This window comes from Python bivittatus, unplaced genomic scaffold, assembly GCF_059951505.1.
Source record: "Python bivittatus isolate LINGU-HERP-01145 unplaced genomic scaffold, Pbiv_v1 ctg000620_np1212, whole genome shotgun sequence".
In the NCBI taxonomy this organism is placed as follows: domain Eukaryota; kingdom Metazoa; phylum Chordata; class Lepidosauria; order Squamata; family Pythonidae; genus Python; species Python bivittatus.
In genome coordinates this window covers 35,997-59,139 of record NW_028277089.1, presented here as the reverse complement: position 1 = coordinate 59,139, position 23,143 = coordinate 35,997, and the positions used below count along the sequence as shown (strand labels likewise).

Genomic DNA, 23,143 nt, shown 5'->3' with positions numbered 1-23,143 from the left:
CCGCCTGCCTGCCTGCCTGCCTGCCTGCCGGCCAGCGAGCCCACGAGCGAGCGAGCGACCGAGCGGAGCGCGGCGCCAGGCCCGCCCGTACAGTGACTGTGCCCCGTCCCCGCCGTCGCGCCCGTCCCGCCCCCGGCCCGCGCCCCCCCATGGCGGTGGAGAGCCCCAGCGTGCCTCCGCCCAGCAGCCCCCACGCCAGCCCCCCGGCCCCCTCTCCGGCCGCCGCCGCCGCCGCCAACTCCCTGCTCCTGCACGGCCCCCTCGGCAGCCCGGGCCTCGGCGGCGCTGGCGCCCGGCCGCTCCAACAACACCACCTCCACGGGCCCGGCCCGGACGAAAGGTCCAGTACCCGCCTCTCTCTCTCTCTCTCTCTCTCGCTCTCTCTCTCTCTCTTCTCTGGGCCGCGCGGGGGGGCGGACGGGGGCGGCGGGGGGGCCGCGCGGGGGGGCGGGCGCGCGGGCCCCTCGCCCAGGTGAGGGAGCGGCTCCCGGCGCGGAGCCCCCCGCCCGCGCCCCGCTCTCGAGTGAGGCGGGCTGGGTCGGTAAGTAGCCTGTTTTCTTGCATAATTCCGTTTGTACCATGTTCCTTTCTCCCCGCCGCGCCAACAAAGGCCAGAAGCCCGCCCCGCCGCGCGTCAGGAACGGCGGACCCGTGTCCCTTTCTGGTGGGCGCCGCGGGCGACCCTACTTAAGGAAGTACTCGCAGAAGCACGCACTCGCTTTGGTTGGTTTTAAAAAGCCCAGGCCCGCCGTAATGTTTTAGAGCAAATCTGAGTTCCGCCTAGGTGTACCTGGTCTGCAAACTCCATCTTCATTCCATTATGTGGAACGTGAACCTGCTGCAGTCCGCGCAGTTCGGCTCAGCTAAATGGAAAACTGTAAGCAACTCCGAAGTGTAACAATCACAGTGTCCCCAAAGTCATCACACACTCCTTTGCCTCTCCCTCAGTCAAGGTGAGCTTAGACATGTACAGTGGAAGCACCTTAGCACAACTGTTTTCTTCCTGTTTTCATTGCCCACTTGTTAACCACACACACCGTGAACAGTTCATGCTTGTTCCCCACACAAGATCATTGAAGCCAAATTGCAATGCTCCATGTAGTGTCCATTAGATTATGTCCAAGCCCCAAGCCCAGTCCTCTTCAAAACTAGTCACTCCGGTATTTTCTTGTAAATCAAGGGCATAACACTGTCCCCTGGCACGCTATTTTCTTTTTTCTGAGCGGGGAGGAAGAGTTTATGAAAGCCACGTTTTATCTAAAATAATGTTGCCTTGTTTGTTCCTCTTTTCTTGCCTACCAAGATAGTTTTATGCTCATGTGCTAGAAAATCTGACTTTACAAAACAAGGAAATATGTTGGGGGTTTTTAAAAATTAACATACAGTATTAATGCACCGTTAAGCCATTACCTGTATGCTTCTTTGTGAGTCCTGCCTCTTTTATGTGGTGTCATTGAATTCACACTGTAGGATCAATCCATTGTTCTTGGCTAGGGCAGAATTTCCTAGATTCCTTTCTGGTCCTGAAACCTAGTGGCCAAAATAGGTTTAGTAACTTGGCCAATGTTTGTAGCTTGGGATGAGGTAGATTTCACTTGAATATTTTATTTTATGAAGCAGCAAATATACATTATCTCAAAAGACACATTTCAGTCTTTAGAACAGCTCACAATAACATATTTGAGATATTTAACTGTTTTACTTCTGCTTCCAACTGACCTTTCAGAAATTTCTGTAGTTTAGTTGACTTTTCTTCTACCAATCATTTCATAGGAAGCTCAGGTCCACCTGAGAGCGAGGCAGGGAAGAGTGACAAAACTACCATTTCGCTTCAGCTTTCAATGGAGATTGCTATCTTGCTGCTCTGGGTTTATCATCTTAAATTAATCATTAAGAGTATGTGTCTATGGAGCTTTCTCTTAGTACTTCAAGCAGTTCCCTGACATTTCTAAACCTTAGGTAGATAGGCCAGAGCTTCTGGGGCCTGTCAGCTTCTTTTTCTTGGTAGCTGTTAGCACAATGAGGCTGGGAGTTCAGGTGGAAATACAAAGAGAGAATAGCATATCAAAAAATCATATTTTGTTTTGTATTGTAAGTTCTGATCCTTTGCCCAGTAGTTTGGTATATGCCCCAAATATGCTAGTGTGGATGGTAGATGCTATACAAAACTTCCTTTCATTTCCCCTAGATAGCTTTGCGGGAAAAAGTGGGAAAAATCATCTGAGTTAGGAGTGGGAGATTCCAGGGTTAGGGTCAGCTGGGGCAGCTGGCAGATTCCTCCTCTGCTGCTGCTCTGCAAGACCTGCTGCTGTGAAGTCCAAGCTGTGGCATCTCCTAAATTCCCACTGTTCTTCTGCTCTGAGAGAACCCTGTTGAATTCAGCATGTGCCTTCTTGGAAGAACTGGCTCAGTGTTGAATGTCGTGAGTCAGCAGAATTCTTTAAAAACATAGCACCTTTAGTTTTCTAGACTCTCCACTCAGGCATTGTGTTTGCTAGCAGGCACGGAGGTGGCTTAGCACTGAAAGTCTTCCAAAGTTCTTCCAAAGGTAACAGCTGCAATGGAGACCTGGCAAAGAGGGTCAAGCGAACTGTATTCCGTATTTGGTCTTGAAAAGGTACGGGTGTCCTGAATTTTAAGAAAAGTAAACGATACCAGTGGCATAATGTATGATCCTGCCTTTGAAATTCTCAATGCAAGGCAACAGGATTCTTTTCTCCATTGTGGAAGTAAAAATCCAAAATCAAGTTAGCCTCTGTCAAAGCTCTGCTGGGATGTAGAATTGATTAGGCAAATTGAGCAAGTCAGGCTGAGCAAGTTACATATGAATCGTACCTTTTTTCATTTCAGTGGTGCTTAGTCACAGGCAAGTGTTTTTTGGATTTCTTCTTGATGGAAGCAGCCTTTCCTTTTTTTTTTTTTTCAGGTGCTCAGTTTGTTCAGTGAGTCATCTTGTGTATAATGCCAGATGTATGCTTTTACCTATTGAGTAAAGTGTGTTTTTAGCATAGCAGGTAAAAATCTACTCTGTACATTCACAATAACGTTGCTTAAAATGTTGCTCTGAGTTTTGCTTTTTTGTGTAGCTGAAACTTTATGGCCTGTTCTGGTTTTGTGGGGTTTGTGGTTTAGTTCAAAGAGAACGGGCTAGGTACTCTGGTGCTGAAACTCTCATCTTCATTTATGGAGAAGTCACAAATGTTAACGTTGGCACCAGAGTCTTGGGGTCTGGTGTATAATGGGTGGTGGCTTTGCTACGGCTCAGCAGCCTCTCCTGGTCTGAGTTGGTGCTTCTCTGATTCTCATATGCATTGTGAGAGAGAAGCACCGCCTCCATTTCTTGCAACACAGCGTACTCCTGCCAGAAGATACTCCTGCCAGAAGATACTTGAGTCAGACTGATGAGGGTTTCCACAGTTTTCTCCTTCAATGCCACTAGGGGGCTGCAAAGACATCTAGCTTTAAAAGAATTAGAAAAGTTATCTCTATCTAGTTTTCAGCATGAAGCTAGAATAACCCTTCTCAGATATATACTTTTGGTACTAAAATTAAATAACTTATTGATTCTTCCGTGTTTTTCCAGTGGAGCTAAGCCAAAACATGAAGTCCTGTCACGGAGAATCTAGTCTGCAGTCTTTTCTTTCCTTAGTCAGTGCAGGACATTTTATTGAAATTACCTTTCTGTCTGTTAATATGATGACCGCAGTGGGATTCTCAGTCTGGGAAAAGAGGATGACCATTTGCAGAATATTAGAAGCTCATAACAGGTAGCCAGTATACTCAGTGCATCAGTAGTGCATGGCAAGAGGATCAAGAAAACTCTGCCCTAGACATAGAGATAAATTTGGTGCTAAAGTAAACAGCCAGATGCCAGAATTTCTGTAACTGATTCTCTTTTAGTAAACTGAGTTATAGAAGACTGAGAATCTTGCTCTTTATTTGTAAGCAGTTGCTCAGGGGTTCCCAGTGACGTTGCTCCTCTCTGGACTCATCCTCCTCATTTTCATTGTTCTCCACTTCACTCTACTTTGTGCTCTCTTCAAGCCTTGTGATTGTTGAGTCCTTCCTTCCCTTTCCCAGCTTTCCTCCTTGTGCCTGGACCATATGGTTTCCCTGCATGTTCAGTTATCCCATTTCTCCTTCTCACTTGATCTTGGCGTTTGCTGAACTCTTCTCCACCAAGTCTTCATTGGTCCTCCAGCAACCAGGCACTGATCCTTGCCCAGGATTCTGTAATACATGTTGCAGCCAGTGTGAAAACTTCCTGAATTAATTCCAGGAGGGGGGAATGTCTGATCCAGATCTGGGAGAATTCCATTCTGGTCTGCTGGCAGGCCCCAGTCATGTGATCTGTGAGCTCACACAGGTTGACTGTGAGGCAGTCTCCTACATGAAGGTAGCATTCTGCAGAGGTAGACAAACGTCCCATGGTGGGCTAGCCACAAGACTAGCAATTTCCCTAGTATCAGCTTTATCCTGTGAAAACACCATAGCTACATGACAACCACGCTGCTTTGCTCTGTAGCCAGAGTGAAAACGTCTGGCAAGCTGGAGGTGGCAGAACCGTACACTTTTCAGTAATAATAATTTTACTCAGAGTTCTAGTTAGTAGTTTGCCACACAGCTGAAAGCCACCATGTGTTAGATCTTCTGAGATTCTTCTTGTTTTGACATTGCAGCCTTAGAGGCCCAGCACTTAACAATCTTAAAGGCACTTACTTGGGAGCAAGTCCCAATGAACATAGCATAATCCATATCTGAACAGGCATGCATAGACATCCCAAGCTGTGGAAGAGGCTGCTGCTTCCACGAGAAAATGAGTGGCAGAGACTAGGCATAATAGCCTTGAAGCTCAGGTCATCTTTTCTCTGTTGTATTGTTCAAACTCTTGCCAAAACATTCATTTCCAGAACTGAATGAAATGTGTTCTGTTCTTTTCAAGAACTGAACAATTTAAGCTGGTAAAATTGTATTACCTGATCTGATTCTGCTTAGGTCATGAAGTCATAAGTGCACAGTTTCACTGCTTGTTGCAGTGTGTGAATAATTCTGGAGATCATTTCTTGCTTTAGCCCATTCCCAGTTTGAGATGAAAGAGTTAGCAACGTGTTGGAGTTAGCAGCATGTCCCAGAAAACAGGCAACGTAGAGGTTAAGAACAGGATTCTAGCAGCAAATTGACAAGTTCGTTGAGGAGAAATTTAAGGGCCCCAATGGGGCAAAATAGTTTGTGGGAGCAGCCTGCTGAGTGTGAGAGAGCTCAGTTGGAGTGAGGCATTAGCATTCCTCAAGACCAGACAGACCTTACCTAAGCTTTGCTTCCTTTTTTTGTTTGGATGTGATAAAACCAACCTGTCAGCAATTGCGGGAGGAAAGTTCTTAGGTTATATTCAGATAGCACCAGCAGCTTCCTGCAAGTCTGCTGGCTTATAATATAAAAGATCCAGTCATCTTATATTCTTTATTTTGTGAAATTGGGAGTTTTCTATTTTAGAATACTAGAAACCAATTTTAAAAAATGGTTCATAAACAGATTTTCTAAAAATGATTAGGTTCACACATCAAGCCAAGAAAGCCAAAGTCTGGTTTGTTTTTGTTTTGTGTATATTGTACAAATCCATTATTTGTAACCTGTAGTTTATTGCTTAGCCAATTGTGTATTAAATTGTGGCTACCTAATTCTGTTTCAGAATGATGTGCGAGGCAGTTCATATAATTTCAGCAGTGAGAGATTAACAATGCAGTGATTATTCACTGGATGCATTCAGGCAGGGGCTGGACAGCCAACTCCCAGGGATGCTTGATGGTGTCATAAATCATACCTGATGGTTTTTGTGACTATGCATGTCTCTTCCTGCATGGCAAAGGTTACTTCGGTTAAAAAGAACACGTGCATAGGAGTAGAGCAACTTTTCCCAAATTGGAGGTGTTTACACACTATCAGAATAGGAGAATCCACCATCTCCTGTGGCAGTTGGTCCCAACATTGAATGGCTCTTACCATTAGGAAGTTTTTCCTGAACTCCAACTGAAATCTACTGGCTTAGAATTTCAACCTGTGATTTCTTGTCCATCTTCCAGAAGGATAGCTCTTCTGATACTTGAAGATGGCTCTCATGTTTCTTTGCAATCTCCTCCAGGCTAAGCGCACCCAGCACCTCCAACTGTTCCTAGCAGGATTTTCCTCTCAGTCCCTTATCCTATTGATTGCTCCCCTCTGGACACACCCCAGTTTATCAGTGTCCTTTCCAAAATGCAGTGCCCGGAACTGGACACCCTATTCTAAATGCAGTCTGACCAGCACAGTCTAGAGAGGAATTATGACTTAACCCTCTACGTCTATCAGTGCAGCCTAGCATGCCGCTGTTTACTTACTTATTCCGGCTTCGTCACACTGTTGGCTCCCATGATCCATCAAGACACCCAAATCCTTTTATGTATTGCTACCCAATATGGTTTGCCCCATCCTTTCCTCAAGCCTTTGATTTTTCCTATCCAAATGTAGGTTTTCACATTTGTCCTGTTGAAGTTCATCTTGCTGGTCTTAGCCCAATATTTCAGCATGTTGAGATCCACCTGAGTCTTGGTATGTCTCAAGGTGTTTGCTGTCGCTCCATGTTTATGTTCTCTGCAGATTCAATAATTATATTTTCTAGTCTCTCATCCAGGTCACTTATAAATATGCTGAATAGCAGAAGGCCTCAAATGGAGCCGTGCAAAAGGTCTAAAACAGTTGTGCAGTTTTTGCTCGACGCTTCCCTCCAGCTTCAGTTAGAGCCATTGATGTTCACTTGTTGCATATGCTTGCTCATCTGCTCTGTATCCATCTACTCTTGGATGGACTTTGCATAATCCAGCCCACATTTTCCACCTTCTGTACTAGAATCTCATGAGAAACTTCACTGAATGCTTGGCTCGCATCAAGATACACCGCGTTGTTGTGAGCTAAACTGGTCACTCTAAGAAAAAAGAGATTAGGTTCCTTTGGCATGATTTATTCTTGATAAACCCTTGCTGGCTCCTGCCAAGCCACACATTCTTTCTGAATGTTCAGAAAGCGATTGCTATTTGCTCCAGAATTTTCCGTTGTATCCTCATCAAGCTGACCAGTATGCAGTAACTCAGGTCCTCTTTTTTTCCCCTTTCTAAAGCTAGGGAACACCTTTGCCTTTTTCCAGTCTTCTGGTGCTACGCCTGTTCTTTATGCTTTCCCAAAGGTCCCAGAAGGAGCTCTGAGATGATGACCGCCAGCTTCTTCAAGACTGTCAGATGCAGTTGATCTGGTCCCAGAGGCTTAAAGTTGTTCATGATAGCCAGGTGCTCTGTGATCATCTCTTTTCTTACTTTGGGTTTCTTCTCCCGCCTTCGGTCAGTTTTTCTTAGGTCTGTTTGAATTATTGTTAGGTCACGGTTTTCCTTTTGGGAGAAGCCCAAAGAAGGGAGATGTTGAGGAGCATTGCCCTCTCCCTGTCCCAACACCTGGTCCTGTCTTACCATCTTGTAGAGGGCAGAGGGAATGGCCTCAAAGGACAGGAGGAAGAGTTGCTACCAAGGCAACAGTCAGATAAAAGGGTCCTGAGCCCAGGCCAAGAATGTAATGTAAGAAAACATCTCACACAAGCCATTCCTTAGTTCACATGAAGATAAAGGGAGGGACAGAGGGAGGAAGCACATTCAGACTTGCAAGATTCTGTTACTGAAGCTTTACAATAAAAGTAGTACTGACCTGCATGGCATTGGTTTTCTACAGTAGTCTGGTCTACCCTGAAGGGCTAACACATCTTCTCCAGCAGGTGGCCCACACCTTCCATTTTCTACTGACAAAGCTAAAAGAATCCCTTTATGTTGCTTTGGTTTCTTTTGCAAGATCAAATTTCTTTTATACTTTTGCCTTCCTTACTGTCTTTCTGCAGATACCTGCTTGCTGGTAAATCTCTTTGGTGATTAGATCCATTTCCTATATACGTTCCTTTTCATTCATAGCTCAGACAAACGCTCTGTCCATCCACAACAGTTGCCCCCCCCCATTTTTTTTCTCATTATATGTCAAGTATCTTGAGTCACTGGGAGTCAGGCAGCATATAAATTATGATGATGATGATGATGATGATGATGATGATGATGATGATGATCCCAACCCACCCATCCTCCCTTTGCCCTGATACATTCTGTCCAGGTGTGCTGGATTTAAACTCTTCCAATTATATGGTCGTTGACCAAAATAAATATTATCTATCTAAGCTCTCCTAATTCCTAACTGGAAAACTGAACAGATGTTGGGTTGGATCCAGACTTAATCATAATTTGAGTAAGTACATTAAAAGAACCGGGCCTTAAATTAGTCATCATAAGTAACTGATGTCCCATTGTTTTTAATGAGTTTAACTAAATGTTGATCTAATATAGTAATTGTATTTAATTTGTAAGTTTCGTTCTTATTCCTTTTTTGCCCACCAGTGAATTTTGTACACCGATCAATTACATCTGGTTATTTTGGAAGTCTTGTGCGTTTTTCCCTGCCGAATGGACTAGGTTATTAATTGATGGTTGACAGTTACCTCTGCAAATTTCTATATCCACGCCATAATTGCAATAAGGGTATCACACCAATCAATTGTGTCTGCAGCAGGCAAAAGAAACATGAGGCAGGACATGAGATTTTAACACTAGTGGGAGGCAAAAAAGGAACAAGAGCTGTAAATTTTAAATTACAGTAAAGGCTAAAAATAGAGAAATCCCCTAGGGCCCCCAGGGACAGTAGAAGTTATATAAAACCCTGTACATGGGGGCATGGCATAACATAATGTGTGTATCCCTCTGCTCTGAGACCTTAAGGGAAGGTGAACTGTGTATTCCATTTTGATAGCTGTCAGAAATGATGGAAGGCTTGGCTTTCATGAGATAATATCTATGTAAGTTATTGCACAGGTAAGAGCTGAAGTCATTGTTCTTTCCAGCTGTGTGCATTTAAGGCTGTAGCCCTCTGCATTAACCTCAGACTAAATTCTATTGAAATTACTCTGTTACTCACTCCTGCCCTCTGCAACCCCCTGAGGTTTGTTTTGCCTCAACTCTGCTGCCCTTTAGAAAAGCTTTAAAAACTTGGATTTTCAAACAGGCCAGAGACTTGAGTGTTTTGTGATTCCACTTGATTGATGATGGGTGGTTGGAATTCTCTTGTTTGTCTATTTTCTCAGTGTGTTACTACTGAGTAGTACTTGGTTGTGTACTGTTATGATCTTAACTCTGTATGCTAAATCTTTTGATTTGGCAGCTTTATAAATCCAATACACCATGATCATAGTAAGACCCTATGAAAAACCATAAACCAAAGGCCTAAGAAATCCAGCACTAAATTCTCACAGTCAACAGCAATGCATGAACTTGTAGTCCCTTCCATCTTTCTTCTTACCTCTGAGCCTGGAAGCATAATATAGTCATCATGATCAGCAAACACTAATCACCTTACCATTCTTGAATTTGTTTTTCAAGTGCTTGGGTGTTTCAGTATCCCATTCGAGTGAATTCTGCGGTCTGACTGAGCAATGGGTGAAGAACACACACTTTGAATATCATTGCATTCTTAGGGCCTTTGTGTTCCTGTCCTTCACAGAGAGGCTCTGTTGTAGACAGAAATTGGATAATGCTTTTGCCACATTTTACATCATCCAAGTCTGGAGTTTCAACTGACAAAACCATCCATGACTTAGAGAGTCAGTCTTGTAGTTTCGCTTTTGGAGAAATCTTCTGATGTTCTGCTGTGGGAAATACAACGGGCAAAGTGGTGGGCTTAGAAACTGCTGTTGGCCTTTTTTGAACATGAAAACTTGCTGGCTGTGAAGATTGCTGCGTGTTTCTAATCCTTCGTCACTACCTCAGGGTAGGACATACATCTGTATTCCCAAAGACGGGCCTGCTGTGAAAATGTCAGAGGATTTAGGTTAACTTTCAAAAATAAAATCCAGATAACTTTAATCATACATCAAGAAGCTGTAAACTACTGCAGTGGAGGGATGTAAATGTGAGCTGAATTTACCTACTGCCCAGACTTTTTGGCCAGGGAGCTTGCAAAATGAACTTTGTTTTCATCCAGAACCCCAAGATCAACAGATGTATACTCAGAATTTTGGGATTTTGGCTCCAGCTATTTATTGCAAGTAGTTGAAATTAAATGATCTCTCAGTCTTTCCATTCGTATTAATGCAGGTACTTTCTTGCTGCCGTTAAACAGTTGCAAGGTCAAAACCCTTGCTAATCTATTCAAAATTCAGTAATTCCTGGTTTATCTTCTGCTCTCATAGACCATAACCTCACTGACTTCTCTGATTTTTCCTTCTTCCAGTGTCAGTCATGGAGATAATAAAGATGCCATTTCTTTTTCAGTGAGAAGAATGAGTTTTCTGGCTTTGGATTTGGAATGGAGTTGCTGCATAGTTACAAATTTTATATTGGAAGATACAGAATCAAAACTGTTTCAGTATTAGGCATTTTTGTGCACTAAATGATTCCATTAAATCTTAATTTGGTAGTTGACAGCTGAAGGTTGCTCATGAAGTAAATTTTACTTTCTGTTTAGGTAACAAAGAATTTAGTGGGTGAAGATTTGATGCTTTCAATCACAGGCATATTTGCATAGTAAAAAAAAATCAATTTTTGGTTGTACTGCTTTATAACTGGCAGATTCACACCATAATTTATAGCTTGCAAATTTGTAAATTATAGTGCAGTTGATGAACCAGTCAGTGTTTATAGGTAGGTTTCTGTACTCACTCAGGAAAACGTTACAGGAATCTGTTCTGGGTAACAGGTTGGATTTTTGGGGTGGGGGGGGGTGTCACTGAATTGCCCAGACTAATTTTTGAAAGGCACATGGTAACATTTTGTAATTTGTGTGATTTTCAGTTTTAAAATTTGCCTTTGCTATCCTTCCTGCTACTTCCAGTCAGTTGATGTTGCTGTTATATCTTTTTAGGGAGGATGGTGAGTTGGAAGAAGGAGAGTTAGAAGATGACGGGGGTGAGGAGCCCAATGGTGCTGCGGAGACACATGAGAAGAGTAGGAAGGACAAAAATGAGAAGCACCATAGTGACTCAGACGAAGAAAAGACACACCGTAGGAAAAGGAAGCGTCGGAAAGAGAGAGAGAAGGAAAAGCGGAGATCTAAAAAAAAAAGGAAATCCAAGCACAAAGTGAGTAATGTGGGATAAGCCTTGAGAATCTAATCTCCTCTTCCCCAATTGGTAGCAGAGGACTGAAACATTCAGGGGAACAAAACACAGGCTGCCTTTCTGTACACCTTGGAAAACCAAAATAGTTGATTTGTTAGTGAATGGCCATGTTCTGGAAGCCCCCGTTTTCAGTCGTTTTTCATGTTAGAGTGTCTTTGCATGTTGCCCGAGATCTGACTGTTGCAAAGTAGTGAAATAATGCATCAAAGGAATACAGAATTTCCACTTGGGTAGAATTGCTTGTGCAGCACTGGACCCATGCTGCCTCCTAGGCCTTGGCAGGATTGGATAAGAGCCCACAGGACTGGGGGAGGAGACTGATTGTGAGCAAATGATTTGTCTTTTCTTGCAGCGCCATGCCTCTTCAAGTGAGGATTTCTCTGACTACAGCGAGGATTCTGACTTCAGCCCAAATGAAAAGGGGCACCGGAAGTACAGAGAGTACAGCCCCCTCTACTCCTCTGTGAGTGCTCAGTGCCATAAATACGTGTGGCTCACCACACCAAGAGTGAGGGTGGGAGCCACAAGGTAGATAAGCCTGTAAAATGTCCAGGATAGAGTAGCAGTAGAGACAGATCTGAAAAGGTAGCAAATCAATGGTATTTGCTTCTGCTCATCATGTAAAAATGATGCTTTAAAAAATATTGCTTTATAAAATGGGTCAAGACCCATTTCTTCTTTTGGGGGTCCAGTTCAGCTTATGTCCTCTCTTTTGTTCAACCATAACCATTTGTGTGTTTGCCTCCAGTCCCATCAGCAGTATTCATCCTCTCACAGTGCCCCAAAGAAGGGGTATTCTAAAATGGAGAACAAGAACTACCCCATCTATGAAGAATATGAGAATGAGGGCTACTGTGACTATGAGGGGGAGGAGGAGGAAGACATGGGGAAAGAAGAGTACGATGACTTTGCAAAGGAGCTGAACCAGTACCGGAGGGCAAAGGAGGGGACGCACAGGGGGCGAGGTACAGTTGCTTTTCCTTCAGCCCAGATATTATACGGCATCCAAGACACTGAATGGGAATTCTTTGGCAGAGAGATTGAGGAAGGTTCTGGGAACTGTGTAGCCTGGCAAGTGAGTTTGGTTGCAGAACAAACACCCAGGCCCATCCTGAAAACTCAGCAGTCCCTAGCCAGCTTGGGTAGTGTGTGCTGCCTTTTTAAATGACCAACAGCTACTGATTGTCAGGAGAATGCAAATTTTTGTTCTGGAGTCTCAAACACCCTGGTCCTACTTCCTTTTGTCAGCCACGAGGAATTGTGCAACCTCTGCCTATTTAGGCAGTCTGCCCCGGTTTATGTGCAACCTGGATCGAGAGACTCTACTCATGGTCACTCAGGCCCTAGTCTCCTCCAGATTGGACTGTTGTAATGTGCTCTACATGGGACTGTCCTTGAAGAGTATTCAGGAGCTTTAGCTGGTGTAAAATGCAGTGGCACAGGCAGTTATGAGTGCTTCTAGAAGAGCACGTGTCACACCTCTGCTCCATGAGCTGCATTGGTTGCCAGTTTGCTTCCAGGTCCAATTCAAGGTGCTGGTTTTAACTTTTAAAGCCCTTCATGGCATGGGACCAGGTTATCTGAGAGCCCACCTCTCCCCGATTATATCACCCCACCCCCATTAGATCCGGCAGAGAGGGGACACTGCAGATACCATCTGCCAGGGGCCTACGTTTGGTGGGCCCCAGGCAGCAGGCTTTCTCTGCCGTGGCACCCGCCCTATGGAACATTCCTCCCCCCCCAACATTAGGTTAGCTCCATCCCTTTTGATGTTCTGGAAGTTCCTCAAGACCTGATTATGTCACCAGGCCTGGGGGTCTCAGGGAACCGGAGATTTGTCTAGATGGCTCCACTATTGAGGTGGATGTATTCATTCTCTCTCTGCCTGGGGTTTGTATATATATTTTAGTTTTAATTAATCTATCTTTTTTAACGTTGACTTTTTATATGTTTAATTGCTTTTTTATATATGTATTGCTTTTATTTGATTATTGTACACCCCCCCAGAGTCACTTCTCATGAGATGGGCGACTATATAAATTACATTAATAAATAAATTAACTAAATCCAGATTGACTTTGGTTCCAGAAATTCACTCAGCTCCTAGTTATACAACATTCTCAAGTTATGTCTTTTGTCTCTACATTTTCTTTGCATTGGGAGTTGAATTTCAGAACAACAGCATGCACGTGTATGTGTGGTGTCCATTGGTTTGTGGGGGCTAGTGTACAACATTGCATGAAAACATTGCTATCTCTCAAAACCAGGAAGAGATATCAAATGCCTTTCTGCTTTTTTCCATAACAAGTGGTCCCAGTTAAGAGTATTGCCCTCAATTGCTGCATTTGCTCACAGCACTAAGTAGGGTTTTTTTGAACTAACCATAGTGGCTTAGTTCACAAACCACACTAAGCCAGGCCAATCAAACAAAACCAGTATAGCTTAGTGTTACATGCAAACCAGGCCAACGTGGAAATAAATGCTGGAGTCTGATCCATTTTTATTTGGCATCTTCTCTGGTTTGTGTCAACAGGTGGCCGTGGTCGAGGCCGAGGTTACCGTGGGCGTGGAAGAGGCGGAATGAGAGGACGAGGCATGGGTAGGGGCAGCCGAGGCAGGGGAAGAGGAGAGCACCCTGAGGAGGAGGAGGAGGAAATGTACGATGAGGAGATGGAGGTAAACATGGAGGCTTGTCCTTGCTCAGCCTGTCTTCTGGCTTCCTATGATGGTCCCATTTTGCTAATTGCCCCTCTTTCTGCATGGTAGTTCTGTGAAGGGGAGGAGCCCGTGGGTGAGGAAGAGTATGATGATTATTCCAAAGAGTTGAACCAGTATCGCAGAAGCAAAGAAGGAAGGGGGAGAGGTATGTAGATGGAGACTCTGCCAGGGAGAAAAAGTCAAGCCTCCTTTCCCGTTTGAGCATCGGCTGCCCAAGGCTTCTGCAAAGCAGATGAGAGGTTCTCTTGGGGAGTCTTGGCCTTCTGTTGCTGGGCCGAAGAACTGACCTGACTGGTCTCGTTACAGGCATGGGACGTGGCCGAGGCCGTGGCTCTAGGGGACGAGGAGGCAAGGGTATGGGCCGGGGACGAGGCCATCGTGGCAGATCAGGCATAGGCAAAGCAGGGGGGATCAATGAGGAGGACGACTACTATGACGACGACATGGGGGTAAGTGACAGGCGACCTGGCTTGAATGCTCTGGGGAATGGGCCCCTTCTCTTGCTGTAGCTTTCAGCCTGACGGGGGCTTGAGACTGGATGGAGGCCGGGAAACAGCAGTCGGCTCAGGTATGGGTAATGGTTGGCTGACTAAGAATGGGACTGGACTCCTCTTGTGGGTGCCCAGGTGATGCCAAGCACCTTCCGCCTGCTAGGAATGGGATGTCAGTTGGGCCCTTCCCAGGATAGATAGAGCTGGGCTGTTTGGCACGTGTGAGTCAGAAACTTTTGTTGACACAGAAAATGGCACATGGTTCAGGCTCCTCAGTTCTCATTGGCTCTGAGCTCGGTTGAAGGCACTGGTCTTAATCTTTGGCAGCTGGGACTGTTCAAGATGTCTCACCGTAGGCTTGGTGTCTGCTTAGAACGATGCAGATGGCCTAAGTTGGAGCTTTCTTGATAGTGGTGCTCCAGCTTGGCATGCTTCTCTCAGAAAACCAGCAAAACACCTTTGGTTCACCTAGAAGCTATTTAAGGTGCCAAATTAATTTTATCTGACGTTTATTCTTGCCACTATTCTTTCTTACACATTTTGTTTGTTTTGTTTTTAAGTTTTTCACAAATCAGTCAAATGAATACTTTTCTTGTGATCCCCATAGGATGGAGGTGGTAGCGGTGGGAATTACAGGCGGAATGATCATGAGAAATCTCACCAGCAGTCAGATAAGAAAGGAAAAGTCGTCTGCAAATATTTTGTGGAAGGAAGATGCACTTGGGTATGTGCCTGCTTTGACCAGGAACGGAGGAACAGCCTGCTTTGATCTCTTACATCCTATGGAATAATGCAACAGTTCTCCCTAGACGTGCACTAGAAGTGGCAACTATTGTGCATCAGTGTCCTCCCCCAAAAAAGTTTTTTCTTGCAAACTCCAGATCTTCTCATCCCAGTGTTTTGAGAGGACATTCTTAACACTTTTCACTTAGTTCTTTGTGTAGGGTGTCCTCTCAACAATGATGTTAGTCCCCTGTTGATTTAAAAGATTTGGAGACTATGCTTCAAGCCTGAGGTTATAATTCGCGTACACTGAAAAAAACAGTGAAAGACCCCCAAAAAGCTAGCAGCCACATAGTACATTGCAGCTAATTTTCCATAATCGGAGTCCTTATTTGTCTGCTCCAAGTTCTCCAGGCAACATAGTCCCTCTCTGCCCACTCCTGGTACATACCTTAATCTGTGCAAGATTTCCGCCATAGGCTCCTCAGTTCATTAGACTCTACTGTACTGCTGGGGCTGAGGGGATGGCAGACACCCTGGACTCGCCATTGGCTTCAGTGGGATATTTTAATTTGCACCTCCTTTTTTGCAAGCTTAACTTTCTGCTGTAGTCAGTGGTCAATCTGGCCTACCTTGAAATGCCACTGAACCTCTCTTTGCTTCTTCCATTCTGTGCCTTTTCCCCCATGAAGTGGTGGTTTCCCCCAAAGCTGCAGCTGTGTTAGCCCCACTCTGGTGCAGTCCATCACCGATCGTGAATTGATGGACTTAGCAGTGGGCCCAGGCTCACCTGGTGGGGGGGGGAGGGAGGGAGGGAGGGAGGGCTCTCGGATTGCTCTTTGAATTGTTGCCATGGCTGTGATCACCAGCTCTTTCAGGGTGAGCCAAGGGCTGCTCCTGTAGGTGTGTGCAAATGTCAGTCTGTGGCTGTTCAGCCGGTGATGATGTGTTGTATTTGTGGCTGAGCAGTGTGCCTTTTGTATTTTTCCTGATAGGGGGAACATTGCAACTTTAGCCATGATATTGAGCTACCAAAGAAGAGGGAACTGTGCAAGTTTTATATCACTGGTTACTGTGCCAGAGCGGAGAATTGTCCCTACATGCATGATATCCTTTCCAGTCATTTCCCTTTAAAGTGTTTGCCTTTTTACTTCCAGCATTTTTAGGGGTGGGTTTTGGGATATCATCTGTCCCCAGATTTGCCTCTCCTCACTTGGAGGACTGGCTAGCTGCAGGCTGTATGCCAGTTTTCATCTGAAAGGGGATCTGAATGCCTTGTGGTCATGGTGAAAGCAAGGGGTTGTGTCCTGGCTGTGACTCCTTAGAAAGGTGGGATCTTGAGCCTGGCAGGTTTTATTTCTTTGGTCCTTCGGCTGTGTCTTGCTTTCCTGAACACCTTGCATGGGACTTCCCTTGTAAGCTGTTTCATACCACTGGGAATTGCATTAATGGAGATGACTGCATGTTCTCGCACGAACCCCTCACTGATGAAACCCGGGAACTCCTGGATAAGGTAAAGAGGCTGAACGGGCACCAAGGTTTGCCCACTATACAGAGGGGCCTCAACCAGCACCTGGAGTTTAGCAGCCAGGAAGGCTCCAGCTCAGCACGGTGGGAGATGCAGGTAGAGGGACTGATCCCCTGCCTTTGCCTGTGACTCTGCGTTTGCCTTGCCTCTTAGATGTTGGCGGATGATGCAGAAGCTGGAGCAGAGGATGAGAAAGAAGTGGAGGAGTTAAAGAAACAGGGCATCAACCCATTACCCAAGCCACCTCCTGGGGTGGGATTGCTGCCCACTCCCCCACGGCCCCCAGGGCCCCCAGCTCCCACCTCCCCTAATGGCCGACCCATGCCTGGAGGGCCCCCTGCCCCCCCACCCCCCCCACCTCTTCCTCCCCCAGGGCCACCACAGATGCCTCTCCCAATCCACGAGCCTCTCTCACCTCAGCAGCTGCAGCAGGACTTGTACAAGAAGATTCCTTCCCTCTTTGAGATTGTAGTGAGGCCCACAGGACAGCTGGCAGAGAAGCTGGGGGTGAGGTAGGTGTTGCCTTCCCTCAAGGAAGGGGGATGCAGAAGGTCAAAGGGAAAAGGGGGTCTTCTTCCATAGTTGGTATGGCCCAGTCTCTTCCCTTTGGACGGTATCTCTAAGACTCTTGGATTTCTAGGGCAGCCAGGCTGACCTGTCCATTCTAGGCTGAAGCGAGATGCTTTGTGGCTCAGCCGAGTAGAAATAAAGGGCCACAGTCTTTAGGAGATGCCTGATCCCACCTTTCTTTTCCTCTAGGCACCCTGGCCCATCTCCACCTCGGTTCCCTGGGCCTGGGCACCCCGACATGCCCCCCGACATGCCCCCTGACATGCTTCCAGACCTATGTCCTGACATCTGCCCTGATATGCCAATGGGTCCAGGGATGAACCCTGGCCCTCCGTTGGGCCCTGGCCCTCCCATGATGCCCTTTGGCCCTGAGGAGATGCCCCCTGGCCCACCAACACAGGACTTCTATGACAACTTCTACTTGCACCCAGAAGGCTTGGAGATAGAGCCCAGCCTCATGGTTGGCCCAGGCAAGTGTCTGACTTGGGCCTGAGAAGAGTAATGGGTTGGGCTAGGTGGTTTTGTATGTCTGGAGTTGGGGGAGGGGGCTGGCTCGGTGCCTGCCTTCTGATCCATTGTTTTCACTGCTCCCCCCCCTTCTCTCTCTGGTAGAGGGCTATCCGGGCTATGAGGAGATCCCTGGGGAAGGTCTCTTCCCCGATCCCTCCCTTGAGCCAGATCCTTTTTGCGATGGAGGCATCTCAAGACTGCAGAAGCCCTCCACCAGCATCCCAGACTTCCTGCCTTCCACCCAGAGGGCTCTGTACCTTCGTATCCAGCAGAAACAGCAGGAAGAAGAGAGGGCTCGCCGGCAGGCAGAGGGCTGCAAGCAGGACCGGGACCATGAGGAAGGCAAGGGCCAGGAGGGGTGGGGCAGGGCGGGATGGGACGGGACAGGTAGCCTTTGGCAGGCTTCCTTCACCTCCAGGTTCCTTTCTGGAGCACCTGACTTGGCCAGCTCTGAGATGGGAAAGCTCAGCCTTTCCAATGTCCCTCCCTGGTGGGCATGTTCTTTGATCCACTGCTAGGCCTGGAAGCCTTACAGCCGTCAGGTAGGTAGGTAGATAGATAGGTTGGCAGCAGAATATTTTCCTCACCCGTGAAAACCCAGGAGCAGCCACCATACTGGTAGAGTCTAGAGCAGGGTTCACATATTACGCTACCTGATTGTGATGGCCAGTAGTGGCTTATTCAACAAACCACAGCTTGATGTGACTGTAGGAAGCTACCGTTGCTTTTTCCTACTAAGACTGTAGGTACAGACTCTCATGGAAGAACACTCGTTTGTACTTGCTCCCCAACCACCATCCCTATAGAACAGTACCTGTGGAAAACTCTCAGCCCAGCGCACCTCACAGGGCTGTTGTCATGGGTATTAAATGAAGCAATGTGCCAGCAACGTCCAGCTTAGGTTAGGGAAAGGTCCAGAAGTTGAGTGCCTTTCCCCCCTCCTATTGTAGCATTGTCAGTTGAGATAAGAGCAGCTGTTGGATAAGAGAGAGCGACTGTCAGCAGTTGCTCTTTCCTGATGCTTGGTCAAAGTCTGCAGAAATCCTTTTGCCTGAATCAGTGATTTTCCATGAATTACATTCCTCCTTAAAATGTTGTTAGCGGCTTTGAAATTATTCTTGGTTGCTTCTTGAAAAAGCTTCCTAGGTAGCCAGGGTTGGTTTACTGCCCTCTCTGTCACTCTGCCAGGTGATCCTGGCAGTTGGTATTCCAGCGATGAGGATGATGGAGGCGGCAGCAGCGTCAGCTCCATCCTGAAGACCTTGCGGCAGCAAAGTTCCAGCAGGCCCCACGAAGACCCCTCTGGAAACATCATCTCTGCCTCGGGCAGGAGCGATCCTCGCCTTCAGAAGAGCCAGCCCTCGGGAAGCAGCCGGCCAGCTGATCCTCGCCTTCTGCGCGACCCCAGGCTTTCTCGAAACCTGGAGCCTTCTGGGGCTGGAGATGCAGGGCCCACTGATCCAAGGTTGGCGCGGCACGTCCCCACGTTGGCCCCCAAAGCAGCAGAAGCTCTGCATTCGAGCCCCTCAGTTGGCCAGAAAGCTGTTCCAGTCCCAGAGGAGGAAGAAGGGGAGAGGGCCCTCCGGGACAAACCAGTCACAATCCCTCTAGACACCTTGCCAAGCCACTCCCTTAGGGACCCTCGCTGCCAGCTGCAGCAGTTCAGCCACATCAAGAAAGATGTGGTCCTGCTCAAGCCTAGTTTCGCACGCATGGTGTTGTGGAGCCCTGAGGACCTGATCCCCCTGCCTGTCCCTAAGCAGGAATTGGTTCCTGTCCCAGCTGCTCTCCAGGCCTTGCCTGCTCTCGACCCGCGCCTGAACCGGCCTCAGAACGCTAGCCTTTCTGACCCCAGGCAGCGGGCTGTGTCCCAGCCAGAACCCTCCGCTGGCTCCGGCTCCAGCCTTCCAGATTTTGAGCTGCTGTCCAGGATATTAAAGACAGTCAATGCAGCAGGCAGTCCTGGACAGAGTGACAAGCCAAGCGATCCCCGTACGCGGAAGGCACCGGTTGATCCCCGGTTGCCCAAGGCTTCTGAGCCAGGATCCTCAGGGACCTCAAAGCAAGCAGAGATCAACTCCCCTCTAGTAGTGGGTACGGAGACCGCAGCCAGCATAGCACCTTATGATCCCAGGCTGCTGACAGCAGGAGGGTTGAGCAGAGGTCCTGGCCAGAGCAGCGTCCTGAGTGGGATCAGCCTCTATGACCCGAGGACTCCAAGCCCTGGCTGCAAGTCTGCAGAGTCTGCTGGCGAAGGGAGCCCAGCCACCAAGAGCTCCGAAGGTGGCAAAGGCGGTGGCGGCAGAGGGAAGGAGCCGCTGTTTGTGCGTCGGTCAGCTCTGGATCAGCTGGAAGCAGAGAAGCCCAGCCCAGAGCCTGCAACTGACCGCTACAACAGCTACAATCGGCCACGGCCCAAGGCAGCCACCTCTGCTCCTGCTTCCGCCGTGCCTGTTGCAGAGATGGCTGTCACTCAGCCTGGCGTCCACAATCTCCCAGTGCCGCCTGTGTATGGCATGGTAAAACAGGCGGCTAAGTCGGGGGCAGGCAGTCCTTTTGCAGGGAACAGCCCTGCCCAGGAAGGGGAGCTGCAGGATGCTGGCTCTCTGAAGGATGTTTTTAAAGGCTTTGACCCAACAGCCTCCCCGTTCTGCCAGTAGTATTAAAAGACTTGTACGTGCAGCCTTGTGTCCAAAAGAAGCAGCAGTGTTCTTCACTTTTTAAAAATTCCATTAATGCTCCTTTTTGCCATTGACTATGTACCTCCATCCTTTGAGCTTTGCTGAGTGTAATCTCCAAGCGACTTGCAGGAGAGTAATGAGCGTCTTAAGCCCCCTCAGGCAGTATTGTGTCATGCCCCTCCAGGTCCCATTGTGGACGGTTTTGAGGTCCACTCAGAATCATTCAGTGTCTTCAGACCCAGGCTGGCTAGTGCCGCCAGCCCCTCCCTCATTCTTTGCACAGTGGCCGGGCCATGTCGACATCCCCCCGCTTCTCCTCTTCAGGTATTTATTGTCTGTCGAATGGAGGAGAGGCTGACGAAAGGATGACAGTTTCTTAGTGTGCCGTGTTAAGGGGTGAAGCTGTCAGCCATGCTGATCTGTAGAATATATATATCTTCATTTCTAAACTGTAACAATATATGTGTATCATAGCCTTTTTTAAAAAAAGAATCTAGCGCAGTGAAAATTATTATGGAGAAGTAACCATGTTGAATTATTTTTGTAATTGTATTGAATTTTGTTTTAAATACCCCTTCTGCCGTTTCCTTGCGTTGCTGGATTCAGATGTGATTCAGCCAGGCTAGAACAGGCTGCTACTGCCTCTGGTGGGTGACCCCTTGAAAAAGCGATGCCTTCTACCAAAACAGAGTTTGTAGTATTGAAATTAAATTATTAATAACACTCTTTATTTTGCTTGTATGTCTTCTGCACTCCTCTAAAGAAGCAAAGGGACCACCGGTGTTCGGAAATGATGGATTTGTCATTCACACAAAGAACCAATAGTTTCCACGAGCTGTTATGGAGGGGCAGTTGTAGCCTTCCAGCATCCTGGAAAGCCCTGACTCAGCACAGCCCCCATTCCCTTAGAAACCATGATAAATAGTTCAGAGGAGAGGTTGCAGTGTCCTTTGTGTCACATCCAAGAGCAGCCCCCTAGATTTGGTCTTTCCAGAATTGCTAAACGGAGCCGGAAGCCAGGGCTGGTTCTGTCCTTCCGGTGCTTCTGACGGATAAATTTGGTCTTTGCTGCAAGCAGGTTCTCTTCTCAGACGGGGAGAAGTGAGTTGCACTCGGTTTGCCTCCAGAAGACTGCTCCTGCCCTCCCCACTGCTGCGCTCTCGGTCAGCCTCTTTAAAAGCGAGACGTGGTTCTTGAGTCACGAGCGCTGACCTTTTGCTCTGAACCTGCCTGGCAAGAGCCACCTGTAGGATGTGATCCACGTGGACTTGCATGTTCTCGCAGCAAGTGGTTTGGAGCACGTTTCACCATGTGGCTGTTAGAAAAGTGTCCTCATAACGGAGTGAGCTGTATTGGCTTATCGGGGTAAGACCCAAGCATCCTTTCTGCCTGGGAAAAACGAGCTGAACCGGAAAAGGCCCGCCTGCCCCACAGAACAGATGAGCAGCAAGGGCTGCAGCCAGGTTGCTTTGGTGTGGTGGGACTGAGGCATCTCTGTGAACCCGAAGGCGGGCACAAGCATGTGTCAAGAGCTGCTTGCGGGCGCCGTTAGAAATGATGGGGTTCCTTTGGCAAAAGTATTTGCAGTTCGACAGCTTTAAGACGTTTGTGGGGCTTACAGGGGTGTATCGGGGAGTGACTGGAGCATGGTTCGTGCCCAAGCTTAGTGTTTAACCTGACAAGGGTGAGGGGTCAAAACATTTTTCAGTGTATTTTCCTATCTCTGCCTTGATGATTCCTACTGTTTCAGGCACCTCCGTTCTTTGCCCAGGAAGTGTAACACCCACAGTATAGAACTCGCTTGGAAAGGGAAAGAAAGTTATGTCCTTTCAATACAAATGTAACCTAGTTTTCTTGGAAAGCCAGGTCTGTTTCCCACTCTCCAAATTTTCAGCAGTTTCCCTGGGAAGGCTCCGCATGCAGACACATTGAAGCCCACAGGAGGAGGAGGAGGAGGAGGTCTGGAGCATATTTCCAAGGAACCTTCCAGAACTCTTATCCTGGAGTGGGCAGGACTCTCTAGAGAAGCTGTGGTCCTGGAACTGATGAAAAGCTTGTGAAGGAGTGTGCTCTTTGTGAAGTATTCCGTCTTGTGAGCTTGCATAGGTACATAGATGCTCTGTGACATTTGTACAATCTGACTTTTGTAAATCAAGATCCATTCAGTAGGCCTAAATCTTTGTTATGAATGAAACTTGCCAGAGCTTTATAAAAATGCTGTAAAATGTAAATATTATTTGAAAAGGGATTTGTATATATCGTACTGGTATTTTTACAGTGATTTTTTGGTTGCATGGCTGTTGCTTTCTTTTTTTATTACACACGTGTCTTCCAACAATGTCCAGACTCAAGATTCCTATCGTACTGCTGGCATTAAATGATGCGGTGATTTTAAAGGTTGCGGCCCAGCTTGCTCTGGTGTGGAATCATTTCAAATACTCCCTTTGTGAGGCAGAGGGTTGCAGTCAGCAAGGCTGCCATTGCAGTTCATGGCTTTTCAGCCGGAATAGAATGCTTTGCAGGGATGATGGGTTGTGGGGAAAGAATCAGAGAAGACTGACCTTGGGAGAACCGGCAGCCTGGACCCTGGGGGAAAGGGGCTGGTTGAGAAGGCTAAGGCAGCCTGCCTTAGCGTCTAATGAAAGTCCCAGCAGTTGCGGCCAGCAGACCTCGGGATCCTTTTCCCTGAGACAGA

At 47.2% G+C, this 23,143-nt stretch overlaps 1 protein-coding gene across 1 annotated transcript; it reads left to right on the top strand.

The window, feature by feature from the left end:
• Positions 1 to 149: 149 nt before the first annotated feature.
• Positions 150 to 22,847, top strand: ZC3H4 (zinc finger CCCH-type containing 4). Its single transcript, XM_088150966.1, has 14 exons — positions 150 to 340; positions 10,972 to 11,188; positions 11,580 to 11,690; positions 11,976 to 12,192; positions 13,761 to 13,903; positions 13,994 to 14,090; positions 14,252 to 14,394; positions 15,044 to 15,160; positions 16,155 to 16,266; positions 16,563 to 16,672; positions 16,841 to 17,199; positions 17,447 to 17,727; positions 17,870 to 18,109; positions 18,956 to 22,847. Exons 1-14 carry the CDS (start codon positions 150 to 152, stop codon positions 20,425 to 20,427), a joined length of 3,810 nt encoding a protein of 1,269 aa, XP_088007092.1. The 3' UTR covers positions 20,428 to 22,847.
• The last annotated feature ends 296 nt before the right edge of the window (positions 22,848 to 23,143 follow it).